At 38.1% G+C, this 26,625-nt stretch overlaps 1 protein-coding gene across 1 annotated transcript; it reads right to left on the bottom strand.

Moving 5' to 3' along the window:
* Positions 1 to 5,514: 5,514 nt before the first annotated feature.
* LOC133244307 (guanylate-binding protein 6-like) lies at positions 5,515 to 25,540 on the bottom strand. The gene is made up of 10 exons (XM_061411305.1): positions 25,350 to 25,540; positions 23,401 to 23,528; positions 22,641 to 22,750; positions 22,264 to 22,460; positions 14,824 to 15,069; positions 13,825 to 14,105; positions 12,760 to 12,972; positions 8,998 to 9,100; positions 8,475 to 8,668; positions 5,515 to 7,476 (listed from the first exon to the last, which is right to left on the bottom strand). The coding sequence occupies exons 1-10, from the start codon at positions 25,537 to 25,539 to the stop codon at positions 7,255 to 7,257; spliced, it is 1,884 nt and encodes a 627-aa protein (XP_061267289.1). The 5' UTR covers position 25,540; the 3' UTR covers positions 5,515 to 7,254.
* Positions 25,541 to 26,625: the final 1,085 nt, after the last annotated feature.

Raw genomic sequence — 26,625 nt, 5'->3', positions numbered from 1 at the left:
ACACTAAGAGCTCTGTGAAAATCACATTAGCTATGCCAGGTGCATGTCTCCTCAGGCTCCCTTTCATCACTACTATCCTCCCCTGCCCATACAAGGTAAGCACTATGCAGCTTTGACATGTGATATAAGTAGATTCATAAAATGTTTTAGCTGAACATCTGGTATCTGTTACTCAATATTATGGTTGTGAAAGCAGCCTACATTTTCGTGTATAGCTATAGATTATTTGGCTGCTATCCTGTGTTGTAGATACAGTAAGAATATTTTATAATTTATTTGTTTACTCATATATTGACAAACATTTGAGTAGTGCCTAATTTTGTGATTATTATAGAAAGGGTTTTTATAAACATACTTGCACATATCTTCATATTCTTCATGTATATTCCTGTATATGTATCCAGGAGTATATTGCTATAAATGCATGTGATCAGCTCAGTCTATTTTACAGATACTGTCAGACAGTTTCATAAGTGGATTATAGGAAAAAAACAAAGCTGTCTTTACTGGACCAATCAACTGGCCCAAGAGCAGCACCGTATTCATGCAACATGGGACTAGTGGTCACAAAAACAGTGGTCAGGGAATAGGATCATATTGAAATTGGTCACAATGTGATGAGGCCACTGGGTATACCCAAGCCAATGGCTTTTGTGGGGAGAGGAATTCCCCCACCGAGTCAGGAAGACAGCAGAGACCACCTGAGGGTTGTAGAAAGGAAAGACAGTTTATTGAAAAGAAACAGAGAAGACTTCTGACATAGGTATCAGAAGGGGGTAAAAGAGAATACCTGAGTGGTTAACTTGAGCCAAACAGTATATACCTTTAGATTAGTTACTAACAATGGAGCGGAAGAATAGCTCAACTTTGTAGACGTTCTACTAGACCCTCTCCCACAACGTACATCTTGAGATAGCATCAGTACAAGATTAGCCAGAAGGAACAGGTTCCTCTTAAGGAGAAACATGTCCTTGAACAAGGTACTTGTTGTTATATAATCATCAGCAGAGGGCCTAAGGAAAAACATGTCCTTGAGCAAGATGTATTGTTGCTTACAGGCCTCCTCATAAACTATCATTATTAGGTTTCATGAATGCCTCTTTATTCTCCCCATGAAAAATGCCCTATACACATGGTTCGACATCTCATTTTTTCACCTTAAAATAGGTCTAGAAGACTGTGCTATAGTGGTATATATAAGTCCATTGTCAAATTATTTAACCACTACATAGAATTCCACTACATGTGTGTACTAACTTTGTATTTATATTACCACTTCTCTAAAAAAAAAAATTAATTTTGTTGGAGTATAGTTGTTTTACATGTTGTATTAGCTTCTATTGTATAGCAAAATGAATCAGCCATATAAAAACATATATAGCCTCCCTTTTGGACTACCTTCCCATTCAGGTCATCAGAGTGCATTAAGTAGAGTTCCCTGAGCTAATACTGTATGTTCTTGTTAATTGTCTATTTTATACATGGTATCAATATGTAGGTATCAGTCTCAATATCCTAATTCCTCCCACCTATCCCTCTTTCCCTTTTGATATCTGTATATTTGTTTTCTATGTCTGTGTCTCTATTTCTGCTTTGCAAATAAAATCATCTATACCATTTTCCCAGATTCCACATATATGTGTTAATATACAATATTTGTTTTTCTCTTTCTGGCTTACCTCACTCTGTATGACACTAACAGAAATATAGATCAAGGGAACAGGATAGAAAGACCAGAGATAAACTCACATACCTATGGTCACCTAATCTATGACAAAGGAGGCAAGAATATACAATGGAGAAAATATAGCCTCCTCAGTAAGTGGTGCTGGGAAAACTGGACAGCTCCATATAAAAGAATGAAACTAGAACACTTGGAGAAGGCAATGGCACTCCACTCCAGCACTTTTGCCTGGAAAATCCCATGGACGGAGGAGCCTGGTGGGCTGCAGTCCATGTGGTCGCTAAGAGTCAGACACAACTGAGCAACTTCACTTTCACTTTTCACTTTCATGCATTGGAGAAGAAAATGGCAACCCACTCCAGTGTTCTTGCCTGGAGAATCCCAGGGACAGGGGAGCCTGGTGGGCTGCCGTCTATGGGGTCGCACAGAGTTGGACATGACTGAAGCAGCTTAGCAGCAGCAGCAGAACACTTCTTAACACCATACATCAAAATAGACTCAAAATGGATTAAAGACGTAAATGTTAGGCCATAAACTATACAGCTCTTATAGGAAAATATAAGCAGTACACTCTGACATAAATGAACTTCCCTCCTAGCTCAGATGGTAAGGCGTCTGCTTACAGTGCAGGAGACCCGGGTTCAATCCCTGGGTCAGGAAGATCTCCTGGAGAAGAAAATGGCAACCCACTCCAGTATCCTTGCCTGGAAAATCCCATGGATGGAGAAGCCTGGTAGGCTACAGTCCATGGGGTCGCAAAGAGTCAGACACGACTGAGCGACTTCACTTTCTTTCTTCACTTCTGACATAAATGACAACAAGATCCTCTTTGACCCACCTCCTAAAGTAATGGAAGTATAAACAAAAATAAACAAATGAGACCTAATTAAACTTAAAACTTTTAGTCAGCAAAGGAAACAATAAACAAGATTAAAAGACACCCCTCAGAATGAGCAAAAATAATTGCAAATTAAACAATTGACAAAGGATTAATCTCCAAAGTGTATAAGCAGCACATACAGCTTAACATCAGGAAAACAAACAGCCCAATTAAAAAATGGGCAGAAGACCTAAACAGACATTTCTCCAAAGACATACAAATTGACAATAAACACATGAAAAGATGCTGAACATCACTAATTATTATATAAATGCAAATCAAAACTATAATGAGGTATCATCTCACACCAGTCAGAATGGCCATCATCAAAAAATCTACAAACAATAAATGCTGGAGAGGATGTGGAGGGAAGGCAACCCTTCTACACTGTTGGTGGGAATGTAAATTGATGCACCCACTATGGAGAACAGTATGGAGATTCCTTTAAAAACTAGGAATAAAACTACCATATGACCCGGCAATTCCACTACTGGACATATACCCTAAGCAAACCATAATTGAAAAAGACACATGCACTCCAATGTTCATAGAAGCACTATATACAATAGCTAGGACATGGAAGCTACTAGATGTCCACTGACAGATGAATGGATAAAGAAGATGTGGTACATACATACAATGGAATATTATTCAGCCATAAAAATGAATTTGAGTCAGTTCTAGTAAGGTGGATAAACCTAGGAGCCTGTTATACAGAATGAAATAATTCAGAAAGAAAAAATAAATATAGTATATTAACACATATATATGGAATCTAGAAAAATCGTATCGATGAGCATGTTTGCAGGGAAGGAGTAGAGACACAGATGGAAAGAATGGACTTGTGGACTCAATGGGGGAAGGAAAGAGTGGGGCAAACGGAGAAAGTAGCACAGACATAAATGCACCACCATGTGTAAGATAGATAGCTGGTGAAAAGTTTCTATATAACATGGGCCCAGCCTGGCACTCTGTGATGACCAAGAGGGTGGGATGAGGATTGGGGGAGGGGAGAGAGGCTTAAGAGGGAAGTGATATATGTATAATTATGGCTGATTTGCATTTTTGTATGGCAGAAATCAACACAACATTACAAATAAATTTTCCTCCAAATAAAAAATAAATTTTTACAAAAGTACACTCTCTTAACCCCATACACAAAAATAAACTCAAAATGGATTAAAGACCTGAATGTAAGGCCAGAAACTTTAAAACTCTTAGAGGAAAACATATGAAGAACACTCTTTAACATAAATTTATGCAAGACCTTTTTTGACCCACCTTTTAGAGTAATAAAAATAAAAGCAAAAGTAAATACATGGAAACTAATTACCACTTTTTATTAAAAGTTATACTACAATGGATCTCATTTGTGTGTGTTGTGTGTATGTGTAATTGTGCACGTCTTTTCCTAAAAGTGAATATGCTCTATTAAGACATAAATACATTAAAATTTAAGAAATATTAAGACAAATACTCAACAGAAATTATACATTATACTCCCATATGAGACAGCCCTTCCTTCCACAGCTTTCTAACAAAACTTGCTATCGAATTTTTTGACGTTTGTCAGTCTGAAAGTGAAAGATTATATCTGGTAGTTTTAGTTTCATTTCACTGATCATAAGTTTGATTATGTTTTATTTCTTTCCTGTGAACTTCTACTCATATATTTCTTTCATGTTGCTTAAATAAACTAGCTTTTCCTATAATAAAAAAGTGGAAAATATATTTTCAGACATCTTTGTTTTCTTGACAAAAAGGATTTACTTCAGTTTTCTGCACTTTTGAATATATCTTAGATCTTGTGGACTTTTGTCTTGCTTAGAAAGGACTACCACATTCTAAGATTTTAAAAAATTATTTGTGATTTCTAAATTTTATAATTTCAATCTTCATGTTTAAATGTAGGAAATCTGGAATTTACTTTGCCATTATATGTGTATGTATATGGGAATCCCAGCTGGCTCAGTGGTGAAGAATCTGCCTGCCAATGCAGGACATGTAAGAGATTCAGGTTCAATCCCTAGGTCAGGCTGATGCCCTGGAGGAGGGCATGGCAACGCACTCCAGCATTCTTGCCTAGAAAATCCCATGTACAGAGGAGCTTGTACAGTCCATGTACAGTCCATGGGGTCACAAGGAGTCAGACATGACTTAGCAACTAAACCACCACCACTACCACATATATGAATATGATATCTAATCTGCTTTTTTCTAGGTGGCTGTCAAGTTGTCTGAGACAATTTATTCAACAGTTTATTTCCAGCTGATATGAAATAAAACCTTTAAGTTAGTTTCTAAAAGTATTTATCTCTAGATGATGTAAGCTGTTCTGTAGCTTTGTCTGTATGACTAGGACCCAGAGTGCACTGGTCTGATGAACGCAGCCCTAGAAAGGTTTTCATATGGAGCAGACACGGCTCCTCTTCTTTGTTTTTCTTCTATATTATCCTGACAATTTTTAAAAGTATGTTAAGCATTTTCATTTAAATATGTAGAAAGGTAGTAGCCTACCTCTCTTTACAAAAATATATTTTTACTACACAGCACATTAAATTTACAAATAAATTAGAGGAGAATTGATTTTAATATATTTAAATTATATGATTTTTCTTTTGTGATTTTCAGTGGCATTCTTGACACATTTTTTCCTTAATTTTTACCTCTATTGCAAATTTAGTCTCTACCTTCTAAAACAGCAGGTGGCAAACTTTTCTGTAAAGGACACAAAAGGAAATATTTTGATTCTGTGGGTAAAGCAGTGTTTCTGGGAAACAATTCAGCTCTGTGGTTGTGGCATGAAAATAGCCAGAGATGATATGCAAATGAATGAGTGTGGTAGTGTACCAATAAAACTTTATTTAGAAAAACAGGTAACAGTGCACATTTGGTCTAGAAGCCAAAGTTTGCCAACTCCTGGTATAAAGTTATTTTTTTCCCCTTTTAAACTAACTGATAAAACCAACATAACTCAGATAACCACAATGCTGTGATCACTCACCTAGAGGCAGACATCCTGGAGCAGGAGGTTAAGTAGACCATAAGAAGCATTATTATTAACAAAACTAGTGGAGATGATGGAATTTCTAGCTGAGCTATTTCAATTCTTAAAAGATGATGCTGTTAAAGTGCTGCACTCAATGCCCACAAATTTGGAAAACTCAGGAGTGGCCACAGGACTGGAAAAGGTTAGTTTTCATTACAATTGAAAAGAAAGGAAATGCCAAAGAGTGTTCAAACTACCACATAATTGCACTCATTTACACACTAGCAAGGTCATGCTCAACATCCTTCAAGCTAGGCTTCAACAGTACTTGAACTGAGAGTTTTCAGATGTACATGCTGGACTTAAAAAGGCAGAGGAACCAGAGATCAAATTGTTAACATGTATTGGATCACAGAATAATCAAGAGAATTCCAGAAAAACATCTACTTCTGCTTGATTGACTACACTAAAGCCTTTGACTGGTGTGGGTCACAACAAACTGTTGAAAATTCTTAAAGAGATGGGAATACCAGATACCTTACCTGCCTCCTGTGAAAACTGTATGCAGGTCAAGAAGCAACAGTTAGAACCAGACATGGAACCACAAACTGGTTAAGAATTGGGAAAGGAGTACGTCAAAGCTGTATATTATTACCCTGCTTATTTAACTTCTATGCATAGTACATCATGCAAAATGCCAGGCTGGATGAAGCACAAGCTGGAATCAAGATTGCAGGGAGAAATATCAATAACCTCAGATATGTAGATGACACTACCTTGATGGCAGAAAGCAAAGAGGAACTAAAGAGCCTCTTGATGAAAGTGAAAAAAGAAAGTAAAAAAACTGGCTTAAAACTCAACATTCAAAAAATTGAGATCATGGCATCCAGTCCTATCACTTCATGCCAAATAGATGGGGAAACAATGGAAACAGTGACAGACTTTATTTTATTGGTCTCCAAAATCGTTGCAGATCATGACTGCTGCCATGAAATTAAGACGCTTCTTGGTAGAAAAGGTTGACAGACATAGACATCATATTAAAAAGCAGAGATATCACTTTGCTGATAAAGGTCTATATAGTCAAAGCTATGGTTTTTCCAGTAGTCATGTATTGTGAGAATCGTACCCTAGAGAAGGCTGAGCACTGAAGATTAACGTTTTTGAACTATGGTGCTGGAGAAGACTCTTGAGAGTCCCTTGGACAGCAAGATCAAATGAGTCAATCCTAAAGCAAATAAACTCTAAATATTCATTGGAAGGACTGATGCTGAAGCTGAAGCTCCAAAAGGAGGAGAATGGGGCACCAGATGATGAGACGGTTGGATGGCATCATTGACTCAATAGACATGAGTTTGAGCAAACTCTGGAAGATAGTGAAGGACAGGGAAGTCTGATGTGCTGCAATCCATGAGGTTGCAAAGAGTCAAACATGAGTGAGCAACTGAACAACAACAAAACCAACATTTAGTCTATCTTAAGTATGTTAGATATGCTGCGATTCATGGGGTCGCAAAGAGTCAGACACAACTGAGCGACTGATCTGATCTGATCTGATCTGAAGTATGTCAGGCAGTAATTTCATCTAGTAGGCACTTTTTATGCTTAAAAGCTTTCAGAATAAAACTAAAAAACATGCATACCAAAATTAGGGCAGAGCAAATATCCACATTCTGTGATATACTTAAGTAAAAGCTAATGCTATTTAAACAGTGAGCTCAAGCCCTTCAGACCCCAACCAATTACTTTAGCGGGAAGAGACAGAATTGCAGTTGCTTCAGTGGCAAGTCCATCCAGAGTCTTTGAAATCCAAGAAGCTTTATCCTTTTTACTCTTCTCAATTATGTTTCTTAGGTGTTTTATCTCTGCTTTCATTTCCTCAGCTTTTCTACTAAATCCTTCAGTAAGCAGATCATTTTGAGCCTGAAATAAAGGAAGGTGGGGAGAGGAAACTGCAAACTTTTGAAAAACACATTTTTTCAAGAGTCAGACTTTGTATTTAAGAACTTTGTTAAATTGTCTCTATCTGACACATATGATTATTCTCTCTTATTAGATTATCAAAGGATAATGTTTGTGGCAGAGAATATCTTCTGAGTTAGACCTGGACAGTGAGAGGAAGAACAGTTCCCAACCTTACTAATGTTTACACACCATTAGGGTTGTGCTTGGCTGCTAAAGTCAAGCATGAGGACAAATGCATTTATATGTTCCAGCCAAAACTCTGGGTTGGAAGAGAACTATTAGTCCACTTGCACAAATTATCAGTTTCATTTGGGATGGCATGGTCACTTATATTGTGGAAATACGGGAACTTATAAGCCGATCAAGAAATTGCACATAAACATGTCTAGATGGGAAAGGAACACACCTCCCACACAAGCTATGTAGTGATTCAGGCAAGCTATTCACACCTGGAGACAACTACAGCAAGTTTAGAAGACATAACCTCCCCACATTTTTATGTCTGAACATATCAGATAGTTTTAGGTCAACATAGATCCAAATTAGAGTCTTTGTGCTTGTAAGGTTCCTGATCATTGACAGTAATCTTAGCAAAGTACCAAGTTGCTGCTAATATTAAAAACATCTGGATGGAATTGTTGTTTGATAATCCATGAAATCCCCATGAGATCATCCTAGAATCACAACTACATAGCACCTAAAACCTTGGAGATGATATTTATATTCTTTAAGTACTTAGGGGGACCAAAGTCATCATAGCCTCTCCAGGGTCTCAGTGTGGAGCAAAATTCAAAGGTCTTTTGAAAAGCCAGGATTCAAAACTTTGATTAAAGCAAATGTGGTAATGCCAGTAGTGCTTTTTCTTTTTTTTTTATTTTGCTTTAACTTTTACCCATTCCCTCTTGATGTGTAAGCTCAGTGTCTGTCAGGAACTGGTAAGACCATGCCAGACTTACCTTCAGCCTGTGTTCCAGTAGCCTTTCCTTCTCTTTCTCAAAGTTTTCTCTTTCTCTCTCCAGCTTCTCTCTCAGCTGGGCTATGTTTTCCCTGAGACTTCTGTCTTGAGCTTCCATCTGCTGTTGCTGCTCGTATTGTTTCTGTATTAGCAATTCGCGTTCCCTCTCAGTTGCCTCCTTCCTGGCTTGCTCCTCTGCCCAACAAAGGTTTCAGAAAGAGAAGCAAGTAACAGATTAGACTCAAACTCTACTTTCTTGAGATTAGAAACCAAATCAACTTTGAAAAGAGAGTAGGAAATCTCAGAATTCACCTGGTGCCACACATCAGGAGCAGATTTGAGAATATGATGGGAAAGGTCTTGACCATCTGGCTGATATCCAACCACAACTCTGTTATTTTCAGATTTAGCAGTGTGTATTCCACAGAAGAAGTGGAAGCTCATTATTTTGGAAAGATCTTTATTTGATCTGTTAAAGGGCATTGAATGAACATCCCCACCCTGCTAAGATATGAGCCCCATACCTGCTATGGCCTTTGCTGCATCAGTGAGGGCTTTATCTGACTGCAGGATGGATATCTCGATTGCCACCTGAGACTGCAGGAAGTTCTGGAGGACCTCATTTGTCTAAGGAATTAAGAAGAACCAAAGCACTTTAGATTCCTACCAAGGAGACTTGTTCTGTATAAATGAGTCCTTCTGTGTCATTTTCACTTTCTGCTTAAAATGTTCCAGGAGCTTCTTACAAAGCATTCAAGCTTCTGAGTGTCACCAGAGACTCTGCATGTCTCCTTTCAGTCCCCCGCCCAGTGCTATTTTCTTTTATATGCCCCAGGTATCAAGCAGTCAGAATTAATTGCAGTTGTACAAACTCACAATCTCATATATTTGCATGTTTACCTGGGGCTCTTCCCTTTGGATAACATCTCAACCTAAACAACATACACAAATATTTCAACTGATATTCCCCTTCTTTTGCAGGAAATTTTCCTAAACTATATGTCCAATGTGATTGTCAGATTGTAATTCATGCTGCTGTTGTCTCCTGCTACTTGCTAGTGTGTAATCTTAGGCAATTTATTTAAGCAGTTTGTGCTTCCTAGTTCACATATAGAAAATGTGGATAATAAAACTAGATGCTTCAGAACAACTTTAGGAGGATTAAGTTTAAATTTCCAGAGAAAAAGCTTAACATTATGCCTATAGGCAATAACAGTTTTATATATATTATTTGTATTATTATTATGTTTATTATCACTACCAGTGAAGCCCAAGATCACAGGTTCATAAATGTTATCTTTCCATATTTGAGGGTCTGTTTATTTGACATCTGTCCACTTTGATCAGCCTTGAGTATAAGGATTCTGACTTTGCATCATAAATACTCAGCATGTGGCACATTAAATATCATGTTATAGGATAAAGAAAATGAATGACTTCCATTCTCTCTCTGATGGATATCAGAAATTGATACTCATTTTGGGGGAATGGCCATTTCTCCTCGAGAATAAATAACATGTAATAATGGAGTAGCTTTCATAGTAAACAAAAGAGTCCAAAATGCAGTACTTAGGTGTAATCTCAAAAATGACAGAATGATATGAGTTTGTTTCCAAGGCAAACCATTCAATACCACAATAATACAAATCTGTGCCCCAAACAATAATGCCAAAGAAGCTGAAATTGAACAGTTCTATGAAGATCTACAAGACCGTCTAGAACTAACACCAAAAGAAGATATCCTTTTCATCATAGGGGACTGGAATGCAAAAGTGAGAAGTCAAGAGATATCTAAAGTAACAGGCAAATTTGGCCTTGGAATAGAAAATGAAACAGGACAAAGGCTAATAGAATTTTGTCAAGAGAATTCAAGGTTCATAGCAAACACCCTTTTTCAACAACACAAAAGAAGACTCTACACATGGAACAATACTACCAGATGGTCAATACTGAAATCAGATTGATTATATTCTTTGCAGCCAAAGATGGAAAAGCTCTGTACAGTCAGTAAAAACAAGACTGGGAGCTGACTGTGGCTCAGATCATGAACTCCTTATTGCAAAATTTAAACTTCAATTGAAGAACGTAGGGAAAACCAATAGACCATTCAGGTATGACCTAAATCAAATCCCTCATGATTATAGTGGAAGTTATGAATAGATTCAAAGGATTATATCTGATAAAGTGCCTGAAGAACTATGGACAGAGGATCGTGACACTGTACAGTAGGTGGTGATCCAAACCGTCCCCAAGAAGAAGAAGTGCAAAGAGGCAAAATGGTTGTCTGAGGAAGCCTTACAAATAGCTGAGAAAAAAGAGAAATTAAGTCAAAGGCAAAGGAGAAAAGGAAAGATACATCCATCTAAATGCAGAGTTTCAGAGAACAGCAAGGAGAAATAAGAAAGCCTTTTTAAGTGAACAATGCAAAGAAATAGAGGAAAACAATAGAATGCGAAAGACTAAAGATTTCTTCAAGAAAATGAGAGATACCAAGGGAACATTTCATGCAAAGATAGGCACAAATAAGGACAGAAATGGTAAGGACCTAATAGAAGAAGATATTAAGAAGAGGTGACAAGAATACACAGAAGAACTATACAAAAAAGATCTTAATGAACCAGATAAACATGATGGTATGATCACTCACCTAGAGCCAGACATCCCTGGAGTGTGAGGTTAAGTGGATCTCAGGAAGCATCTCTACAAACAAAGCTAGTGGAAGTATTGGAATTCCAGCTGAGCTATTTCAAATCTGAAAAGGAGATGCTGTAAAAGTGCTGCACTCAATATCCCAGCTAATTTGGAAAACTCACCATGGCCACAGGACTGGAAAAGGTCAGTTTTCATTACAATTCCAAAGAAGAGAAATGCCAAAGAATGTTCAAAGTACCACACAATTGCACTCATTTCACATGCTAGCAAGGTCATGCTCAAAATCCTTCAAGTTAAGTTTCAACAGTATGCAAACCAAGAACTTTCAGGTTTTCAAGCTAGATTTAGAAAAGGCAGAGGAACCAGAGATCAAATTGCCGACATATGTTAGATTACAGAATAATCAAGAGAATTCTAGAAAAACATCTACTTCTCTTCATTGACTACACTAAAGCTTTTGACTATGTGGGTCACAACAAACTGTGGAAAATTCTTAAAGAGATGGGAATACCAGATACCTTACCTGCCTCCTGTGAAACCTGTATGCAGGTCAAGAAGCAACAGTTAGAACTGGACATGGAACAACAGACTGGTTCAAAATTGGGAAAGGAATACATCAAGACTGTATATTATCACCATGCTTATTTAACTTCTATGCATAGTACATCATGCAAAATACCTGGCTGGCTGAAAAACAAGCTGGAATCAAGATTTCAGGGAGAAATATCAATAACTTCAGATATGTAGATGGCATCATCCTTTTATGGCAGAATGTGAAGAAGAATTTTAAAAACCTCTTGATAAAGGTGAAAGAGGAAAGTGAAAAAGTTGGCTTAAAACTCAACCTTCAAAACACTAAGATCAGGGCATCCAGTCCCATCACTTCATGGCAAATAAGTGGGGAAACAATGGAAACAGTGACAGACTTTATTTTCTTGGTCTCCAAAATCACTGCAGATGGTGACTTCAGCCATGATTTAAAAGACACTTGCTCCCTGGAAGAAAAGCAATGACAAACCTACATAGCATATTAAAAAACAGAGACACTGCTGACAAAGGTCTGTATCACCAAAGCTATGTTTTTTCTAGTAGTCATATATGGATGTGAGAGTTGGACAATAAAAATATCTGAGCACCAAAGAATTGATGCCTTCAAACTACAGTTCTGGAGAAGACTTTTGAGAGTCCCTTGGACAGCAATCAAATCAAATCAGTCAATCCTAAGGGAAATCAACCCTAAATATGCACTGGAAGGACTGATGCTGAAGCCAACGCTCCAATAATTTGGCTCCCTGATGTGAAGAGCCTACTCAGTAGAAAAGACCCTGATGCTGGGAACAATTGAAGGCAGGAGGAGAAGGGAATGACAGAGGATGAAATGGTTGGATGGCATCACCAACTCAATGGACAGGAATTTGAACAAACTCCCAGAGTTGATGAAAGACAGGGAAGCCTGATGTGCTACAGTCTACAGTGTCACAGATTCAGACATGACTGAGAGACTGCACAACAACAAGGCCCTGAGCTGTCATGATATCCCCATGCTCTCTCTCACATGGTGTTTTGCTCTCAGATTTTCAGGAGACCCCCTGGACTCTATTCTGTAGGCTCCCCATGCTCCCCTTGTTCCTCACCTTCACTCCTTTCCTGGGCACATGGCAATAGTCCTGTTGTAATCTTTCCATTGCTTTCCTGTAGAGTTTGTGCCCTCCAGGAACAGAGAAACTCCCTGCTGAAATACTTTCCTTTAGGGTCTTCGAAATTTGATCAAGTTTAGTCTGGCAGTATTTAGCAGATGCCTCTTCATTCTGTTGCAAAAAACCTTCCTTCTTATTCTTTATGATTTCCTACAGGGTAAATGTAGAGATGTCACCAGAAGCATGGAACAGAGGAGATAAATTTTCAAGAAATCTAATAGAAAGATTGGTCTAAGGTGATCCTCATGAGAAAACCATTCTAGTGGAGCAACACAAGCAATGTAGCCAAAATACAGAGATTTTCTCCCAACTCTGAAACCTCTGTAAGACTATACAGAAGTTTCTTAATCTCCCTGAAATTCAGTTTCTTCTTTTGTGAAATCCCACTTTTGAATTAACTCTTCCCTAGTGGTTCAAGTTGGTAAAGAATCTGCCTGCATGCAGAAGACCTGGGTTTGATCCCTGTGTCGGGAAGATCCCCTAGAGAAGGAAATGGCAACCCACTCCAGTACTCTTGCCTGGAGAAGACCATGGACAGAGGAGCAGGGCAGGTTAGAGTCCATGGGATTGCAAAGAGTTGGAGACAACTGTGCGACTTTCACTTTCTTTTTTATTACTAGTAACTCTAACATCCTGTGGTTCTATCTTCAACAAAAGCAATACGACAAATAAAAAAGAAACTAAATATAAAGAACAATCTTTGTTGAGAGAGTCTGCCCAGGGAAATCAAGAGCAATCATCTCAGGACTGAGTTAGGAGAGTTTTGAAATAATGTCACAATTCACTAAAGGAGAAATGAATGCTTGACAGATCTGTTGGATCTTGAACAAATTCCCCAAGGTTCAAAGAAAAAGGATATATGGTCCTTTAGGATTCTCTGTCCCATGAGAATCTGGGCAACTTTATCCTGAATAGGAGATAAACTATAGGATGAATATATACAATTCCAGACGTCATTCCAGAAGGGCATGAATTTGAAAGGACAAATGCTAAACACAGTACCAGGAGCTTCTTCTGGAAGTCCTGATTTTCATCCTTGAAAGACTGATTCATGAATACTACAATGGCTTCCCTCTCACAGGCTGTGTGCACCTCCAGCAGCTCCTGGAGCGTGTCTGTGGGGAGGTTCAGTCGCTGGGTCATCTGCTCACTGTAGTAGTCAGCTGCCTTCTGCATGGCTGCTGAATTCTCCAGGTGGGCCAGAGTTGTCACTGCATTCTCCAAACAAGGAATTTCTCCACTGTTGATGGCATCTACATAGGTCACAACCAGAGTCCCCAGACCTGAATAAAATAAGAAACATGAAAACATATCAATTTTTCACTCAGTGAGATCCAAGGTTTTGAAATTACCGTTCTAAAACCACACACACACACACACACACAAACTCACACATCTCAACTTCTACTCTCATCACTTTCATTTTTACATTTACTGTTTTATTTATTTGAGCCATAACTTTAAGGAAATGTCAAATACCTACCTTCATCCAACATAATTGGAGGTGTCTCAGAAAAATTGTTTCATAATAGCACAAATTAAGAGAATAATACTGACTACACAGGTAAACAGATTAGTAGAATAATTTAAATAATATTTGTTCCTAACTCCTAACTTTTTGATGGATTTTTCAGGGAGTCAGAAACTAATATTTATTTTGGACTGATTTAAACTCACTTCTAAGTAGTCTCCTTAAGAAGAACACTTGCAGTATAAGACTTCCTCTGAGAAGTATTTGATCATTTATTGACTTTTGTCATCAATGGTGGGGATCTTTTTAAATGTAGGAACCCCAGGTATCAGTTACAAGTGATTTTAGAAAGGAATTTACTAATCCCATGATGACAGATAATTTCTGAAACACATACATACTTATCTCTGGAGTATGAAAATGTAGAATTACATACTTCTTTATAAAATGAAACTACTGAAGAACATATAAATGAATGTTTAATTTATATCAGGCCATAAAGAAATACGATTTTGGAAAAGTAGACTCACGCTTCCCAGTGACCTTCACCCCTTCCCTGAGGATCTTGGTTCTTGCATGGGTAAAGATATATGAACAGAAAGTATCCGATTGTTCCTTGAATTTAGGATCCAGTTGACTTTCTAAAACTTCATCAAGATGGGCTAGGAGTTCCCTATCATTTACTGGCCGGTCAAAGACAAAACACTTCCGTTTTGGGAAAAAATGCCTGATACACTCCCTGGGTAGGCTGGCCTTTTTAACATTGGGATGTGAACCTGAGGAAGAGAGAAAACAGAAATACAATAAGCACAGTATTCAAATAAGTCAGCTAGAAATTTTAATGACTGGGGATTTTTAATTTTTGGAGTCTTCTCTGCTCATAGAACTTCTTTAATGCACTCACCCAAATTTAACTTATATGAATGACATCTCTGGAGAGAAATTTTAGGAAATATTTGTCTCAGGTAAATGTATTTTGCATCCACAGAACCAAATATACTGCCCACTTTACATGTGTGCTCAGTCACTCAGTCATGTCTGACTCTGCGACTCCATGTACTCCTCTGACCATGGAACCCTCCAGGTAAGAATACTAGAGTGGGTTGCCAGTATTCTATCCAGAGGATCTTCCTGACCCAGGGATTGAACCCATGTCTCCTGCACCTCTCCTGCATTGCAGGTGGATTCTTTACCCCTAAGCCACAGAGGAAGCCTGCCTGCTTTATTGGATATTTATCAAATTTAATGAATTTAATGAATGATCAAATGTCCAGTTCAGGTAGAGTCCAACCAATGTTGGAAGTAAACTGTAGGAACATAATGAAGAGGAGCTACAAAGATAGTGGAGTAACAGTTAAAATAGGACATAAAAACTTCATTGACAGATGCAGTCAAAATTCACACACTACAAATAAGATTAGCTATTTTTCAGTAGAAACTCTGAATACTAAATGTGACTTAAATGTAATTTGAAGAATTCATGACTACTCCATAAACACATTGGTTTTCCCCAATAGTCACCAACCTAAATGTAATTCATTAAAATAATTTTTAACCCAAAATAATTATAATGAATAAATCTGTTAGAATAAAAATAATGATATGATGAGGAAAGTAAAATGAAGGATCTGTTATAAGAAATCATAAAAAAGTATGTACACAGGTCAGGAAGCAACAGTTGGTTCAACTGTTCAACCAGCAACACACTGGTTCAAAATTGGGAAAGGAGTACATCAAGGCTGCACATTGTCACCCTGCTTATTTAACGTCTATGCAGAGTACATCATGTGAAATGCCAGGCTAGATGAAGCACAAGCTGGAATCAGGATTGCTGGGAGAAATATCAATAACTTCAGATACAGATGACACCACCCTTATGGCAGAATGCGAAGAGGAACTAAAGAGCCTCTTGATGAAGGTGAAAGAGGAGAGTGAAAAAGCTAGCTTAAAATTCAACATTCAGAAAACTAAGATCATGGCATCCAGTCCTATCACTTCATGGCAAATAGATGGGGAAACAATGGAAACAGTGACAGACTATTTTCTTGGGCTCCAAACTACTGCAAATGGTGACTGCAGCCATGAAATTAAAAGATGCTTGCTCCTTAGAAGAAAAGCTATGCCAAACCTAGACTGCATATTAAAAAGCAGAGACATTACTTTACCAACAAAGGTCCATATAGTCAAAGCTATGGTCTTTCCAGTAGTCATGTACAGATATGAGAGCTGGATGATAAATAAGGCTGAGCACCAAAGAATTGATGGCTTCGAACTGTGGTGCTGGAGAAGACTCTTGAGAGTCACTTGGACAGCAATCAAATCAAATCAGTCAATCCTAAAGGAAATCAACTCTAAATAGTCACTGGAAGGACTGATGCTGAAGCTGAAGCTCCAATACTTTGGCCACATGATGCAAAGAGCCAACTCACTGGAAAAGACCCTGATGCTGGGAAAGACTGAAGTCAGGAGGAGAAGGGGATAACAGAGGATGAGATGGTTAGATTGAATCACCGACTCAATGGACATGAGTTTGAGCAAACTCCCAGAGATGGTGAAGGACAGAGAAGTCTGGCTTGCTGCAGTCTATATGGTCACAAAGAGTTGGATATGACTGAGGGACTGAACAACAAATAGACTGAAATTGAATCCTGGGTGTATTCAGGGTGTAAAGTCACTTTTTGTAGATTATACAACTATCCAATCTCTAGAAAGTTACATCTGTCTTTGAGTAGAGTAAGGGGAATCTGTTCTTCATTGTGATATTATGCCTTACATATGTGATACTATGCCTTACATTAACATTAACAGTTCATTGTTTTCATTGTCACAAAAAATGATAAGCATAATAAGGAACACAAGTGTCTTGTTTTTGAAGAGTTTTAACACATTGTATTTGGATGTTAAGGTACAGTTTACTTTAAGTGTAACTTAATTTTGAGTACTTTTTACTCTAATTCCTAGATAAGTATACTTAGATAATTCACTTAAGCCTCATTATTTTTTAATACATTGTGCTCTTGGATTGAAAAACATAATATTGTGAAAATAGCCATACTAGCCAAAACAATCTACAGATTTACTGCAATTCCTATTAAAATACCCAGGACATTTTTTCACAGGACTGAAACAAATAACCCTAAACTTCAAATGGAATCACAAGTGATCTTAAATTGCTAAAGCAACTTTGAGAAAGAAGAGCAAGTCTGAGGTATGACCCTCCCAGACTTCAGACTATATACAAAGATACAGTCATCAAAACAGCATGGTAGCAGCACAAAACAGACACACAGATCAAGGGAATAGAAGGAATAAACTCATGCACCTACAGTTAACTAATGTACAAAGGAGGTGAGATTATGCACTGGAAAAAGAGTCTTTTCAATAAGCCGTTGTGGGAAACTGGACAGCTACATATAAAACAAGGACATTAGTCCATTCCCTCACACCATATATAAAAATAAACTCAAAATGAATTAAAGATGTAAAAGTAATAACTAAAGCATAAAACTCCTAGAAAAAAGCATAGGCAAAACACTCTTTGATGTAAATAGTAGCTATATTATTTTTGAATCACTCTTCTATCCTATCAAAAATGAGCAGAGGACCTACATAGACATTTTTCCAAACTAGATATACAGAGCCAACAGGTACAGGGAAAGATGCTCAACAATGATAACTATTAGAGAGCTACAAATCAAAAACAGTCTACATATATTAATAATAAATACTGATGAGGATGTAAAGAAAAAGAAATACTCGAACACTCTTGTTTTTGTTCTGTCCCGAAGTCATGTCTGACTCTTTATGATCCTATGGACTGCAGCATGCCAGGCTTCCCTGTCCTTCACTATCTCCCAGAGTTTACTCAAACTCATGACCATTGAGTCGGTGATCCCAACCAACCATCTTATCTTCTGTCACACCCTTCTCCTCCTGCCCTTAATCTTTCCCAGCATCAGGATCTTTTCCAGTGAGTCAGCTTTTCACATCAGTGGCCAAAGTATTGGAGCTTCAGCTTCAGCTTTCAGTCTTTCCAGTGAATATTTAGGCTTAGTTTCCTTTAAGATTGACTCATTTGGTTACCTGGCAGTCCAGGGTACTCTCAAGAGTCTTCTCCAACACCACAGTTCAAAAGTCATCAATTCTTTGGTGCACAGCCTTCTTTATGGTTCAACTTTCACATCCATACATGACTACTGGAAAAACCGTAGCTTTGACAATATGGACCTTTGCTGGCAAAGTGATATCTCTGCTTTTTAGTACACTGTCTAGACTTGACATAGCTTTCCTTCTGAGGAGCAAGCATCTTTTAATTTCATGGCTGCAGTCACCATCAACAGTAATTTTGGAGCCCAAGAAAATAAAATCTGTCACTGCTTCCACTTTCCCCCCTTCTATTTGCCATAAAGTGATGGGACTGGATTCCATGATCTTAATTCATTGAATGTTGAGTTTTAAGCCAGCTTTTTTCACTCTCTTTTCTCACGCTCATCAAGAGGTTCTTTAGTTCCTCTTTACTTTCTGCCATTAGAGTGGTATTATTTGCGTATCTGAAGTTGTTGACTTTTCTCCCAGCAATCTTGATGCCAGCTTGTGATTCATCCAGCCTGGCATTTCGCATGATGTACTCTGCATAGAAGTTAAATAAGCAAGGTAGTAATACACAGCCTTGATGTACTCCTTTCCCAATTTGGAACCAGCCTGTTGTTCCATGTCTGGTTTGAACTGTTGCTTCTTGACCTGTATACAGGTTTCTCAGGAGAGAGGTAAGCTATTCCTGAATCTAAGAATTTTCCACAGTTTGTTGTGATCCACACAATCAAAGGCTTTAGCATAGTCAGTGAAGCAGACGTAGATGTTTTTCTGGAATTCCCTTGCTTTTTGTATGATCCAGCAAATGTTGGCAATTTAATCTCTGGTTCCTCTGCCTTTTCTAAATCCAGCTTGTACATCTGGAATTTCTCTGTTTACATACTGCTGAAGCCTAACTTGAAGGATTTTGCAAATTATCTTGCTAGCATGTGAAGTGAACACAATTTTATGGTAGTTTGAACATTCTTTGGTATTGTCCTTCTTTGGGGTTGGATGAAAACACTTTCTCCAGTCCTGTGTTCCTTGCTGAGTTTTCCAAATTTGAGTTTTCCAAATTTGATATATTGAGTGCAGCACTTTAACAGCATCATCTTCTAGGATTTTAAGTTGCTCAGCTGAATTCTATCATCTCCACTAGCTTTGTTTCTATCAATGCTTCCTAAAGCCCACTACCTCTCCTGGTTACTCAACTAGTAAAGAAACCACCTGAAGTGCAGGAGACCTGGATTCAATCCCTGAGTTGGGAAGATCTGCTGGAGAAGAAAATGGCAACTCACTCCAGTATTCCTGCCTGGAGAATACCATGGACAGAGAAGCCGGGAATATAGTTCATGGGGTTGCAAAGAGTTAGACATGACTGAGTGACTAACACTTTCACTTTCAAAGCCCACTTGACTTCACATTCCAGGATGTCTGGCTCTAGGTGAGTGATCATACCATCGTGGTTATCTGGGTCATTAAAACCCTTTTTGTGTCTGGTTTTTCTGTGTACTCTTGCCACATCTTCTTAATATCTTCTGCTTCTGTTCGGTCCTTACCATTTCTGTCCTTTAGAGTGCCCATCCTTGCATGAAAGTTTCCCCTGATATCTCCAGTTTTCTTGATGAGATCTCTAGTCTTTCCCACTCTATTGTTTTTCTCTATTTTTTTTTTCTTTTACAATGTTCACTGAAGAAGATTTTTTTCTCTCTTCTTGCTTTTCTTTGGAACTCTACATTCACTTGGGTATATCTTTCCCCTTCTCCTTCGCCTTCCACTTCTCTTTTCTCAGCTATTTATAAAGCCTCCTCAGACAACCATTTTGCCTTCTTGATTTCATTTTCTTTGGGATGGTTTTGGTCACTGTCTTTTATATAATGTTACTAACCTCTGTCCATAGTTCTTCGTGCACTCTGTCTACAAGATCAGATTCCTTGAATCTACTCACCACTTCCACTGTATAATCATAAGGGATTTGATTTAGGCCATACCTGAGCGGCCTCGTAGTTTTTTGTGTGCTGTGTTTAGTCAGTCAGTCGTGTCTGACTCTTTGTGACTCCTCTGTCCATGGGGATTCTCCAGCCAAGAATACTAGAGTGGGTTGCCAATTCCCTTCTCCAGGGGTCTTCCCAACCCAGGGATCAAACCCAGGTCTTCTGCATTGCAGGCAGATTCTTTACCAGCTGAGCTCACAGGGAACCCTGAATTTTTTCTACTTTCTTCAATTTAAGCCTGAATTTTGCAATAAGGAGTTCATGATCTGAGCCACAGTCAGCTCCAAGTTTTGTTTTTGCTGACTGTATAGAGCTTCTCCATTTTTGGCTGCAAAGAATAAAATCAATTTGATTTTGATATTAACCATCTGGTGATGTCCACATGTAGAGTTGTCTCTTATGTTGTTGGAAGAGGGTGTTTGCTATGACAAGTGTGTTCTGTTGACAAAACTCTGTTAGCCTTTGCTCTACTTCATTTTGTACTCCAAGGACAAACTTGCTTCTTACTCCAGGTATCTCTTGACTTCCTACTTTTGCATTCCAGTCCCCTGTGATGAAAAGGACATTTTTTTGATTGTTAGTTCTAGAAGGTCTCATAGGTCTTCATAGAACTGTTCAACTTTAGCTTCTTAAGCATTAGTGGTTAGGGCATAGATTTGAATTAGTGTGATGTTGAATCATTTATTTGTCTTGGAAACAAGCCAAGATCATTCTGTCATTTTTGAGATTCCACCCAAGTACTGCATTATGGACTTTTTTGTTGACTGTGAGGGCTATTCCATTTCTTCTAAGGGATTCTTGCCAACTGTAGTAGATATAAAGGTCATCTGAATTAAATTCACCCATTCCCATCAATTTTAGTTTACTGATTCCTAAAATGTCAATGTTCATTCTTGCCATCTTCTGCTTGACCATGTGCAATTTACCTTGACTCTTGGACCTAACATTCCAGTTCCTATTTGACTTTGTCCTTAGTAGCATCAGACTTTACTTTCACCAACAGACACATCTACAACTGACCATCTTTTCTGCTTTGGCCCAGCCTCTTCATTCTTTCTGGAACTATTTCTATGCTCATCTCCAGTAGCGTGTTGGAAACCTTCTCACCTGGAGGGATCATCTTCTGGTGTCACATCTTTTTGCCTTTTCATATTGTTCATGGCATTCTTGAGGCAACACTGGAGAGGTTTACCATTCCTTCCGCCAGTGAACCAGGTTTTATCAGAACTTTCTACTATGACTCATCCATTTGGGTGGCCCTGCATGGCATGACTCATAGCTTCATTGAGTTATGCAAGCCCCTTCACCATGACATGGCTGTGATCCATGAAGGGATAAACACTCTTGTAGGAATATAAATTGGTACAGCCACCATGGAAAACAATGTGGAAGTTTTCAAAAACTAAAAATGAACTTCCATATAATTCAATAATGCCATGCCTGGATATAAAGCGTGGGGGGGGGAAACCCACTAATTTGAAAAGGTACATTCCCTCTAATGTTCATAGCAGCACTATGAAACAATAGCCAAAATGCTGAAGCAATCTATGGAATAATACTTGGCCATTATAGAGAACAAAATTCTTTGCAGGAACATGGATAGACCTAGAGAATATTATGCTAGTGAAATAAGTCAGACAAAGAAAGACAAATGCTATAAGATATCACTTAAAAAGCAAATATACATAGTTCTGAATAATTTCATTTGACTTAAACCCTATTCTTCAGTGAACAAAACTCTAGTTGCTAGAACTTATCAAGGAGTAACAACCTATTTCCCAGGCACCATTTCTATGAGTCTTGACCTATAGTTTCAAATACAGATGCTATCACAGAGATGATGGGCAGTGTTTCATAGCTTTGACCCTCTTTAGGACCATCCACACCCAAGCCATTTTCTGATACCTTTAATCAACTTCAAGGCGTTCTCCAGGTACTCATCTTCTGTGATAGGGTCATCATTTAATTTAAGCTCCACGGTGAAATCCCGTACAGTCCAGATAAAGTCTGGAAAAAAACTCGCAAACTCTACGGAATCTCTTACTCCATCCATTTTTGGAGAGGACTTGGCCCTGATGAGTTCTGTGAGCTCTGTCACATAACTAGCACTTGGTTAAGAAAAATAATACATATGAAGAATTCCCACATTTTTCTTATAAAAAATTATAAGCTCTCTCTTTTGACCTGGGTCCCCTCTCCTACAACAAAGTCAATTCAACCACAGGGAAGGGGAATCTGGTTTGGTCTCCATTCTCATCAATTTTTCAGTAAAACCAGGATACTGCAATTTCTCCAAGGCATCACTGTTGATGGTGTTCATGCTGTTGTAGACGAAAGTGCTGCTCAAAAGCACAGCCAGGGCAAAGATCCATGAGTCGTTCTTAGAGTCACCCTGGAAAACATATGAAAGCAAGCACTTAGCCATCTTCTCTTCAAAAACGGATTCAGTTATTTGTTTAATATCTTTTATTTGTTATTTCAGATAATTAATATAATGTTGTAGAAAGAAAAAACCTTGAAAACAGAATTAAAGGAACAACTTAACTTGGGCAATTATACTGACATTTTTTGTGATCTCTGTTCCCCCATCAATAAAAATTCAGATAATATATTCCTCCAAGTGTCCCTTTTTTTCTGAATGGGATGAAATAAGATAATATAGGTTAAAAAAAGAAAAGTAGAATACCTCTTAATCAATTCATTTTTCAATAATACATGACACCACATGCTCATTTAACAAAAAAGTAAACCACAAAATGTATACTTTGCTGGTCACAACTGAATGCTCAGAATAGATGCAGTTAAAATAAATATTTATGAAAACTGTTACTAAATGTTACACATTTTTCTTATACATAGGGAGCAAATATAAATGATAATGGATATATTATCTCATGGTATTTACAAATATTTAAAAACAAATACAACAAAGATAATAATATATTCAAATATCTTACATATTAGTAGTGAATCTAAGCAGTAAAACCAATAGCCATTATAGTAAAAATAATGGATCTGTCACACGGAATAAATCTGTCTTACCTTTTCCACATCCCCCAGGCCCTCAGTGTCCAGAAGGACCAGGATATGCTCTGATTTGGAAGGGTGAGGCACACACCACATCCAGATGCCCTTGGTTTTAGACTGCACTGTGGAGCCCAGAGGGAAACCTGCAAAGGGAGGGAAGAAAGCAACATTCAGTGACAGCAGATTGTCCAAACAGCCAAGCAACTACAAAGTCCAAATTGTTAGAATATGGGTATCCCAGTACACAAGATGGTACTTTCTCTGTTTCAATAATGTTCTAATTTTTATGTCTTCTATTCCTAGAAAGAAGGAATATTAATATTGAGAATGATGCCAAGCAATGGCTCAAGATGGAGACAAACAGATATCCATGAATCAGACAAAACATAGGTCCCTGATAACTGTAACAAGAATACTTTGAAAGAAAGATGAGACTCAAAGCCCAAGAGAATTGAATTGATGAAAGACATAGGAAGGGGAAAAGTGGAAAAAGGAAACTAAGATAATATTTTTTGCCCAAAAAAAAAAAAACTTTTTTAATAAGGGACAGGGATGCTAGCCATAATATCATGTGAAATCCAGTAAGGATTTTTTAAGACAGATATTCAAACATTTTCTCATGTTGATGGTAATAGTCCATAGAAAAATAAAATGTGTTTTTGAGACGGAGGAGACACAAAAGCAGGAAATAGTGCTTGAGGAGGTCTGAGAAGGTAGGATTTTTGACCATTCAGTTCAGTTCAGTCGCTCAGTCGTGCTTGACTCTTTGCAACCCCCTGAACCACAGTGCACCAGGCCTCCCTGTCCATCACCAACTCCCAGAGTCCACCCAAACCCACATCCATCAAGCCAATGATGCCATCCAACCATCTCATCCTCCGTTGTCCCCTTCTCCTCCTGCCCTCAACCTTTCCCAACATCAGAGTATTTTCCAGTGAGTCAGCTCTTCATATCAGATGGCCAAAGTATTGGAGTTTCAGCCTCAACATGAGTCCTTCCAATGAACACCCAGAACTGATCTCCTTTAGGATGGACTGGGTAGATCTCCTTGTAGTCCAAGGGACTCTCAAGAGTCTTCTCCAACACCACAGTTCAAAAGCATCAATTCTTTGGTGCTCAGCTTTCTTTATAGTCCAACTCTCACATCCATACATGAATACTGGAAAAACCATAGCCTTGACTAGATGGACCTTTGTTGGAAAAATAATGTCTCTGCTTTTCAATATGCTGTCTAGGTTGGTCATAACTTTCCTTCCAAGGAGTAAGCATCTTTTAATTTCATGGCTGCAATCACCATCTGAAGTGATTTTGGAGCCCAGAAAAATAAAGTCAGCCACGTTTCCACGGTTTCCCCATTATCTGCCATGAAGTGATGGGACCAGATGCCATAATCTTTGTTTTCTGAATGTTGAGCTTTAAGCCAACTTTTTCACTCTCCTCTTTCACTTTCATCAAGAAGCTCTTTAGTTCTTCTTCACTTTCTGCCATAAGGGTGGTGTCATCTGCATATCTGAGGTTATTGATATTTCTCCCTGCAATCTTGATTCCAGCTTGTGCTTCATCCAGCTCAGCGTTTCTCATGATGTACTCTGCATATAAGTTAAATAAGCAGGGTGACAATATACAGCCTTGACGTACTCCTTTTCCTATTTGGAACCAGTCTGTTGTTCCATGTCCAGTTCTAACTATTGCTTCCTGACCTGCATACAGGTTTCTCAAGAGGCAGGTCAGGTGGTCTGGTATGCCCATCTCTTTCATAAGAGAGATTTTCCTTAACAGGAATAAAGCAAAGAATATGACAACAAATTATAGTAAGGTACTGATTTAGTGGTGAGAATTATAGCTGGAAGTTTGGTTTATTGAGAGGAATTTGGTTCTCCCTGCACATGATCAGGTAAGAAAATTAAGAAGCTGGGATGTACCTGGATTCAAGTAACTGGCTCTTAATGTAGTACAACACTCACCATGGTTCTGTCCTGCAAGACGGTTCATCAAGTAGGATTTGCCGGTACGATACAGTCCTACAATGGCCACCACCACCACTGGCTGAGAAATGTTCTCAAGAATCTGTAGAGCTTTCTGATTCACTGAAAGCTGTGCATTTTTGTTTTCTACCAGACAGATGGGATCCATCATGTTGGGTCCAGATGCCATGGTAACTTGACAACCTAGGAGAGATTCCTAGTAGAAATAAGATTACAAAGTTATTCTGTGATTCTGAGGTATCCAAAGTACTTATTATTTAGGAGTGGGTGAAACTACTGTGCTTTCTGTGAGACAAAATGTAACCTAAATTAGCATATTACAGAGGGTTCTTCCATCATTTCCCCAAATCTCTGATGATGTTGGTAATGAAACAAAGTATTATCACTCTCCATATTTTCACTACTATAATAATAATAAGATACACATAATTGTCACCATGCATTGAGGGCCCACAATATCCCAAGCCCTATGACACATACCTTATATACCCAGCTACATTGATACTATAAGTGTCAGCCTACAAGTTACAAAATATTATCTCCACTTTGAAAATGAGATACGTGTCTCACAAAGCCTAATGTAGTAAGTCATAGAGCCTGGAGTGAAAACTTAAGACAATTGAACAAAATGAAGACTAACAAACTCTAGGCTCTTGTTTCCCAAAAGAGACATCATAAACAAAAATGTCACCTAGAACAACCATGTAATTATTCTGTTAAATAGTCAAAGGTTTAAAGCAACCAAACAAGTACCTGAATTTAAAAAGCCCTGTTAAAATGGTAGGAAAATATGTGGTATTTTCTCTTGTCCTTGGTCCACACACTACTCAATGAGGTGTAATCTTTGTCTGAGGGAGGTAGTAACCCATTTACAACTTTTATCCAGAAAGAAGAGAACAGAATTTATTTATAGTATTCTAACCTATCTGAGAGTTACCAATCCTAGTCTCTGTACTACTTCACATGGATCTCGGCCAAAGGTTGTGAAGGAATATGTAGTAGCATAACTTAATTATCAGTTGGAAAGAAACAGTAGAAAATGCAGAGAGACAAAAGCCTGGGGCCAGAGATTAACAATAAGGACATCAAAGAGACCATCTAAGGAAGCATTCCAGTTTCCAATTTCCTTCTTCAAATTAAATGGAGCAGAGCAGACTATTAACAATCTTATAATCTATTATGAGCTTCCTAAAGGACTGGTGTCTCCTTCTACTAATTTGGATCTCAGGTAGGGAGCAGCAGAGAGAATTGATTG

Source organism: Bos javanicus, chromosome 3, assembly GCF_032452875.1.
Source record: "Bos javanicus breed banteng chromosome 3, ARS-OSU_banteng_1.0, whole genome shotgun sequence".
NCBI classification, from domain to species: domain Eukaryota; kingdom Metazoa; phylum Chordata; class Mammalia; order Artiodactyla; family Bovidae; genus Bos; species Bos javanicus.
The sequence above is the reverse complement of the archived record's forward strand: the minus strand, read 5'-3'. Positions and strand labels throughout refer to the sequence as shown.

What these genes read in the sequence shown, in the direction of transcription:
- LOC133244307 (XM_061411305.1), bottom strand. Translation starts at nt 25,539, where the DNA reads ATGGCATCTGGACCCAACATGATGGATCCCATCTGTCTGGTAGAAAAC. An exon ending in GCCTGGGGGATGTGGAAAAG is followed by an intron (nt 22,751 to 23,400) that starts GTAAGACAGATT and finishes TATGTTTTCCAG; the next exon opens with GGTGACTCTAAGAACGACTC. An exon ending in ACTTCCAGAAGAAGCTCCTG is followed by an intron (nt 12,973 to 13,824) that starts GTACTGTGTTTA and finishes TTTACCCTGTAG; the next exon opens with GAAATCATAAAGAATAAGAA.